General features: G+C 41.0%; 1 protein-coding gene across 2 annotated transcripts; it reads right to left on the bottom strand.

The window, feature by feature from the left end:
- Window positions 1–2,498: 2,498 nt before the first annotated feature.
- Window positions 2,499–7,831, bottom strand: LOC149381676 (ubiquitin-activating enzyme E1 1-like). Of its 2 annotated transcripts, XM_089630678.1 has the most exons (7): window positions 7,705–7,831; window positions 7,059–7,411; window positions 6,363–6,580; window positions 5,300–6,094; window positions 4,137–5,005; window positions 3,592–4,027; window positions 2,499–3,519 (listed from the first exon to the last, which is right to left on the bottom strand). In XM_089630678.1, the coding sequence occupies exons 2-7, from the start codon at window positions 7,201–7,203 to the stop codon at window positions 2,923–2,925; spliced, it is 3,060 nt and encodes a 1,019-aa protein (XP_089486804.1). In that variant the 5' UTR covers window positions 7,204–7,411; window positions 7,705–7,831; the 3' UTR covers window positions 2,499–2,922. The 2 variants fall into 2 exon arrangements, with proteins under 2 accessions (XP_089486804.1, XP_089486803.1); XM_089630677.1 differs by lacking the exon at window positions 7,705–7,831 and having other exon boundaries at window positions 7,059–7,645.
- Window positions 7,832–8,183: the final 352 nt, after the last annotated feature.

The following is an 8,183-nucleotide window of genomic DNA, read 5'->3' as shown; positions in this document are numbered from 1 at the left end:
TTCTCAAAACTATGTTGCGAATTTTCTCGCACACGCAAGTGCACGTGGTCGCAATAGTAATAAATCGTAAGAACGAGTCGATCCCTCGAGGATTAGCTATATAAGGAATCCGATAATCACAAGCTAATATAGAACTAAATACAGTTGATTTAATCGTTGTCACAAAAATTCACTAACATGTTACAAAATTAAACAACTAGATGCACAAAAATTCTATTGGATAAAGGGAAGGACTATGGTTCACGGGTTCACAAAACAACTTGGATTCGCTGAATTAAGAAAAGAAACAAGCTATTGAGATTCATACTTTTCACTACTTATACTCACTTTAATAGAATTGAAAGATCCCTCTCAAGCATCTAATAACCTAAACCGATACCGGAATATCAGCTCTCGATCTCAACTCCTAACAAGCACGACTAGCATTAAAAAAAACAAGAGTATTCTCACGAGTCTAAAACAACCTAGCTATATCTAGCCTAGGAATGAATTCTAGTAATCCACACAAAAACACAACAACCTAATTTTTCTCAAGCATTAGAGTTGAACATAAAACAAGCTTGAGTTCATGACATTCATACAAGCATTAAGCATAGTTGTGGATTAAGAAAAAGTGATGAGAAAAACAACAACCTAACAATTGTAATACCATGAATCCTACATCGTAATGAACCCGCTACACCATAGTCATACATGCGATTAGTTCATATTAATAACCATGACAATAAAAATGCTTAAAGATGAACACAAGAACAACACATCAAGAAACATCATAAGCATATGGAGAACTTGAATTAAAAATATAAGAGTTTAGAGAATAGAACACTTTGATTAGGATTGTAGCAAATGGTAGAACTCTGCAGCTCTCCCCCTCTCTTCAAATTGGAGCCGCAAAGTATGAACAAGTCTGGAAAATTTTTGGAAAAAAATGAAAAACTAAGAAAAAAATGAAAAGATGTTCTTGATAGATTCTAAAAATCTCATTCCATGCATGACTTCTTCTGAAAGTATTTGTGTTTTTAAGGTTGAATGAAGTTATTTTCAGAGCCATATGGACCTTTCATTTTGATCCAATGGCCAAAATCCGCTCAGAAACGCGATATTGGAAAATGTTGTTTTTGGGACCGCGCGGCGCGCCCTTTTTCCTGCGCGGCGCGTAGTCCATTTTTCCGGCTTCGCGCGGTCCGCGCGTACGACTCTGGAGGCGAAAACGGCGAAAAGTTCGTCCGCGCGCCGCGCGCTTCCTACCCGCTGCACACCGTTTTTTAAACGGTCGTAACTCCTAGCTCCGACGTCCGATTTTTACAAATAACACATGCGTTGGAAAGCTAAGAGAGAGCTCTATCCAGTTCTGGAAGTGGATCATCCAAACAATCATTTAAAAATTCCAGAATCCTGCAGAAGAGGACATCGTGTTCATTGCTTCGCTCCAAGTTGTCCAAATGTGTATGAATCTCCTTGAAATTGTTCGGAATTGTCATATGATGCGCTAATAACCTCTCAAGACGCAATCGACCTCTTAAACCTGAAAATCACTCATAAACACACAAAAGCTATCAAAAACACTTGAGGACTCGTTAGTTTTTAGTCCGGAAAATAGGAGTTTTACGCGTAATAAACGCACCTATCAAACTACTCAAGAACAAGCTCGAATTTAGTCAGGAAGATAGGAGTTTTCTACGTACGACACGCACCTATCACAAGTTACGGAAGAAATTGGAAGAGTAGAGGACAAGTTGCTTTTTTGTGTTACATAGAAATATGATCTTTATGTCATTGTTCTATAAAGCCTGATTTGCATCTCATCGTAAATATATGGGTCCATTAAGTATATAGTCATCTTTATAATTTGAGATTGTTATTTAGTCAACGTTTGGTAAATATTTGATAAATAGACACATTCACTTATTTACACGTTTAAATTGACGTAAATATCTCTTTATTTTATATTAATGAAATGGCAAACCAGGAAGAATGTCACGTTTTGTGACTATATAGTAATCCCAAATTAATTACCTAAATTTTGTAAATGTATTAGTAAATATATTTTTATTTGTTTTGAGACACAATTTTAGGCAACTGTTGCTGTAAGAGATTAGACAAGGGCCCAAAGATTAATAAACTTTTTATTCCACGTACGATTTTTTAATTATAATTATTATACTCGACGTACTATTTTTTGAAATCGCTACACTAGACGGGGTCTATTATACTAAACCAAAATAGTGGTATATCTGTGAATTGTGATGGGTTTATTAAAAACATGTATAGTAGTAATACGGATTATTTTAATTCTGTCACTTTTCACATATTTAAGATTATTTTATATTTTTGGTGCGGCGACAAAGAGAAAAAAAAAAAACCAAACATGATGTTCAAAGAGAGGTGCAAGTGCAACGTACGTGATCCTCCTATGATCGATATACAATTAATCCTCCTCCTTTTTTATCATGATTTAATTTATTATTTTCTTACTTTGAATTCAACGCTACGTCTGATTCGAGGATGAAGGGGATTCGACCAATTTTTCCTCATTATTTATTGATTAGACAGAAAGTGATCCAAAGTCTCCAACCCAAAACCAACCAACCAAACGATGGTTCGGTTGAAGAAACACGGTTGCTACTGCTACCAAGCACCTACCAACCAACAAAACACCATGTCGTTTCTGCGAATAGAAATTCTGGTCGTCAGGTCGTTGAACATGCATCTAGAACTTTCGCATTATAAAGATCCTCAGCTTTATTCTGCACCCATTTGAAGATTTTACAATCATTTATTTCCGAACCAAGACAAGCAAATGAGGTTTCCGTAAGAAGAGATTTATTTATCTATGCACAGACGAAACATTCCACATCGGTACACCTATAATTTCTTTACACCATTGCGATCGAACCATATCAAACCGAACCGAAACTCTCTCTAGCGAAAATAAACCGAGACCAACGGAACATCAACATCATTATTGTCCTCGTCCTCGCACGCAACCACGACATCGAAATGTCGACGATACTCGGGCAGATCCAACTTGGCAACATCTCGAGCGAGATCAACGAGCTTTTTATTGAGACGCTCCTTGTGCCTCGGGAACATGGTGTTGTAGAGCATTGTGTTGCCACACGAGACGCTGTAAGCGCTCAGTCTTTTTCCGCGGAGCCACTTGAGGAGGTCTTTCACGGTGGGGTCGCCTCTCAGGGCCCACCGGTCCCAGATCGTCCACCTCAGCCCGCTGTGCTCGATCACCTTGGCCGGGACCGGCTCCGCCACCGAGAACAGAGGGAGAGCCAGGTTCACGAACGTGTTCCTGTAGTCTTCGACTCCGTGTCCTTTGTCCAGGGCTTTGTAGAGCTCGAGGCACACCAGACCGGTGGTCATCGCCGTGGTCGTCGCGATCGCCGGGATTATTCGCCCCGCGATGAACTTGGCTTTTAGCTTGTCCACCTCGGGGATTCCGTAATTCCGAGCCCTCATGTTCGCCAGCCCGGCTATCACATCCATGTGGTAGTTTGAATCGTCATCCTGTTTCGTGTTTTACAGTCGGTAAGAGTCGTGAAAGACATTGAAGCTTTTAATGGCGCTAGAGATACGTACCTTCTCGAAGTGAATTGGTTTGATGTTAAACCCTGGGTCCAAGTTCGCCCGGCAATGCTCTAACTTCGTTATCAGTTCATCGATCACCAGTGAATCATCCAAAGAAGCTGCAGAGTTGGCATTGGTTGCCTTTTCATCGGTTTCAATTTTGACACCTTCCTTGGGCTGGAATTCTGGGACCTCTGCTCTTTCCACCGCTTCAGCAAACTTTTTAGGGTTTTTGACCCAATCGGGAACAGTGATTCCGTATATTTCAGCTCTAAGTATTGATGCCGCCAAGACAAAATGGAGGTGAGTGGGATCAGAAGTCGAGAACTGTAGGGGGCTCGGAAATCGCTTTGGGGCTGACCAGAACGGAGTTCCAGAGCTTGTCGTGGCATCTTCGGGAAAAGTGTATATCAACTGCTTTACGCGGTTAGCAAAATAATCTTCAAACCTGAAATTTAATAATAAAAAAGAAACACCAGAGCAGATGAGTAAACCACCCAATAGCGTAACTAAATTATAAGATTTAAATGGATGAACATTGCCATCGCGTGACTTACTTCTGGCGAGCCCAGGCAATACAATGTTGGATAGTCTCACATTTCTCTTCGCCAAGGCACTGAAGGACGCGTTCCAAGTTATCCCTCGCTTGTCCATCACCAGAATTTCTCATCGAAGCGGCATACTCGGTGGGGTTAGATAAGTATGCAACAACCTCAGTTGGGGTCTTTTCAAACAAACCCTCAAACTCAGAGCGAGCCCAAGTCAAGCAGTGGTCGATGCTGTGAGGGAAGGAGTGTACAGTGCACATAGGAGCTTGTTTCTCCGGAGGGTCCCTCGAAGCACCGTAGTTTTCCGTCAAGTGAGGAATGATCATTTGGGTGTTGCATTTCGCTCCGAGAGTTCCCGACTCGAGAAGTGGCTTCTGGAAATATAAGCATCTTTGATCGACATAAAGCCGGGCCGTGACATTGTCTAGCGCGTTGATGACGAGACTTAAATTCTCCCAGAAGTCGTCATCGAAAACTCTCTCCGTCTCTGGGGAAACTCGATTCTGCAAGGCTTCAATGTTGAGACGAGGGTTTATTGATGAAGCAGCTGAAGCTGCTACTGAAGATTTGGACTGCCCTATATTCCAATCACGAAACAGGAATTGCCTGCTGAGATTACTCTTCTCGATGACATCGTCATCTGTAATTGTTAGCTTCCCTTGGTTACCACAGGAAACCCCCATTAATGCAACGTTTTTTAGGAACTCGCAGCCTAGTGCTCCAGATCCGACTATAAACACCTTAGCATCTTCAAGTTTCTTCTGCAGAGTGGACCCGAAAACTGATATTTGTGCATCGTATCGGCTATTCAAAGGTCTGAACTCACTGGAATCTATTGGCTCTGATGGAAGGGATTCCAACGAGTCGAAGTAGAAGAACTGCAGACAAAAGATCAGACAATGTTCAAGAACCAGAAAACAATGTGATGGGTTCAATCATCGATCATTATTTGGAAAACAGTGAACATCTTAAGGAATTAACAACATTGACCAAGCTATATTCTCCATTTAAACATTGGTATTCAAATAGAATAGTTGCATAGCATTAGAGAGAGCCGAGCAATAGGGAATCAATCATAGAAAAATGTTGGAAAATTGAGAACATATTTAATTTTCCAACCTCAAATTAGATGAAAGCAATGAATACAAATTTTCTAGCTCACACCTACTGACCTGGAAAAGTGGATGAAATTTCCCAGTGCATGCTTTCAGGACCTCCTGTCCGACAATACCACCAAACATAGCAGCCATTGGATTCAGGACTGCCCTAGCACCAAATGCAAAGTGGCGCAAAATTTTTGGGTCCGTATCTTCTAGGTCTTCATTTCCCAAACTCTCATTGATTTCACAAGCAATAGATATGAACTTGCAAGCATCCTCGTCTGAGCCAGAAACAGGGAGACGACCTAGCTCTGATGCAAACTTATCCAGAGCTCGAAAAGCCAAGTGGAGGAGAGGAGGTCGATCAAACTTGGAGAAATCACTCAAAAGAAAACCACCGGGCTCATCAAGTGCTTTTCGCAGTGGCTTAAAATTCAACACCAAGGGCTGTTTCACTTGAGTAACAATACCACCTCTCTCGTATGCACCAAAATTTGTTGTATCCTCCTCAAGACTGAATGCATATGGCCGTGAGTGTTTGATCCTTCTCGGCTTCCCATCATTAAGTTCTGTCATTCCGCGAACTTCTGAGAACACAACAAAATCACCGTCCTGAAATTCAAGTCTTTCATCGTCAACGCATGATACCAAAGCAGGGTTATCATTGCTGATGGATGCAATGATACCCGTATGTGGTTCCTCTCCATCGACGTCCAAAACCTCGAACTCTGGTCCAAAGTCACAAAAGACAGCCCCAAAAAGGCCCCTGACTTCAGATTTTATGAAGGCGATCGGAGGTTGATGATTATGACAGAAATCATTGAATGCAAGAGCTCTTTCAAGACTGATATCAGTAAATACAACAGCCTGTAAACAAGAGAATCGGGGAGGTGAATATACTAACCCTACACAGTAACTAAAATAACACACAAATTAAGGCCATAATATGTGCCGCTTCACCTCATAGCTATTATTCTTTACCAGCCAGGGGATTGAATTAATATTAAGGTTTGAACCTTTTAAAATACAATTTGGAGAAGAAGGTGCACAAAATCGTTCGAACATGGACCAAAAAGTATAGCTGATGAGTTCATAGAAACTACTCAAACATCAGATAAGAATAGATATGTACTACCTGGAAATCAGAAAGCTCTTCTGTCGTCAATTTCGTCGTCAAGGTTTTCACAACAACGGCATAGTTGAGCTCTTGCAACTTCTGGACAGAAGCAAGCGCTCTGTTTTCTCCAACATCACTCTCGGAGAAGAGAAAGCTGCCGGACAAATCCCAAAGCTCCACGTTCCCTTCATCGTGCAGGGTCACAGACTTGACCCCAGCAAGGATGATGTTTTTTGCTGAAAAAAAAAAAAAAAAACTGTCAAGGTACATTTCGAGACACGAATCATTTAAGAAACTATGGCATTAGCTTCAATTATAATACTCATATTGCAATTCCTTTTTTCTAACAGATTTATAGATACCCATATCTTGTTTATTTTATTTCAAATTTCCCCTCTACTCTATAAAAACTCCTCCTTTCAATATCTTTCCAATGCATAGTAATCAGGATACACAAGCTTAATACTTGCTATAGTCTCAAAACCAGAAGTTTTTCGTGAGATTAGAACTAATGAACTACAGCAAACACATGCGCGCAACTAATAAAATTAAAACAATGACCTTTTCTTTGACGGCATCAAGAATCAAGAAGATTATCTTTAAAAACAGCCAAAACTACAACATGCCTAATCATAAATGCAAAATCAACAGCGAAACTATAAGGCCCCAAACTCACTATTTTTCAATTGGTTTTCTAATAAGCGAATAACATACCGATCTCAGCACCGAGTCCTTGCATCCCTGAAATGAGGACATTGGATGCGAACATCCTCCGCATCGTATCTCGGCCATACACTGCCAGCTGGCGGCTGTGCAAATCCTCGTCGATTTCCTGAGCGCTCTCACCGTGATGAGACATCGAAAATGAGCGTCCTCGATCCTCCACTGCCTCCCTATTTCTACCTCCGTCGCTTCCACCAACACAGCCTTTAATCTCCGACGCCGATGCCGCCGCAGATCCTCCGGCGCCGCAAGTCCGACGCCTCTTTGCAACCGAATTCCGACCTTCGACGCTGGCTCCGTCGCTGCAGGCTCTCTTCTTCGAGATAAAACGCTGAACGAATCCGCTGAAAACGCCACAGAAATTCGTCATCGTCGCCGCCGCCAAAACACAAGTTAAGAAAGCGGAAAATATCAAAGAGCCTCGTCGCGTGGTATCACTACTGCCACTACTACTATCGCCGCCGTGGAATTTCTCAAAGGTCAAGCCAATTTCGATCAGCACGGCACAGACTATAAACCCTATCCCTAACTTTACCATGATTCCAATACAATAGTTCGAAGCAAAGCAAGCCATCTAACACACACAGAAAGGGAGCGATTAGAGAGAAAAATAAGATTCAGGAAGAAAGAAACGTACCGATTAGGTCTTTGAGAATCGAATCCAACAGAGAACGAAGGTAACGAAATTCCTTCGGAGTTTCTTGAGGAACAATTTTATGAGCAATGAAAGAAAGAACGAAAGAAAGAAAGGCACACAACTGGGTTGGTTTGCAGCGGAAGACTAAGCGAGGGGTATTTGTGGGTTTTCACATCTGAAGAACTAGAGTTGTTGAAGATTCGGTTTTCTTGGCGCCGACGAACAAAGAGTAAAATCAGCTGTTTGGTTTTGGTGACGACGTCACGACGTCGTTTAAGGTTATTTTTTTGTTTCAAATACTTTCGTCCTTGACTAAAATCAGCAATATCAAAATTATTTATCAATCAAAATATCAAACTAACCATTTTTATATTAAATAAAGGGCTCTTAAATAAATATGTATTAAAAATATAACATGGAACAGAAGACTTCAAATGTCTTATTCCAAAAAAAAAAAAAGACTTTTTAATTGTTACTTA

This window comes from Urtica dioica, chromosome 11 (assembly GCF_054948205.1).
Source record: "Urtica dioica subsp. dioica isolate 48M chromosome 11, U.dioica_male_clone48M_v1_H2, whole genome shotgun sequence".
NCBI lineage: Eukaryota > Viridiplantae > Streptophyta > Magnoliopsida > Rosales > Urticaceae > Urtica > Urtica dioica.
This window is presented reverse-complemented; position numbering and strand designations above follow the sequence as displayed.

Bases quoted from the DNA above. Each gene is read 5' to 3' on its own strand.
- LOC149381676 (XM_089630677.1), bottom strand. From the start codon at position 7,641: ATGGCTTGCTTTGCTTCGAACTATTGTATTGGAATCATGGTAAAGTTA. The intron at 5,006-5,299 runs GTCAGTAGGTGT...TTTTGTCTGCAG, and splicing joins AATTTCATCCACTTTTCCAG to TTCTTCTACTTCGACTCGTT. The intron at 4,028-4,136 runs GTAAGTCACGCG...ATTAAATTTCAG, and splicing joins ATTGCCTGGGCTCGCCAGAA to GTTTGAAGATTATTTTGCTA.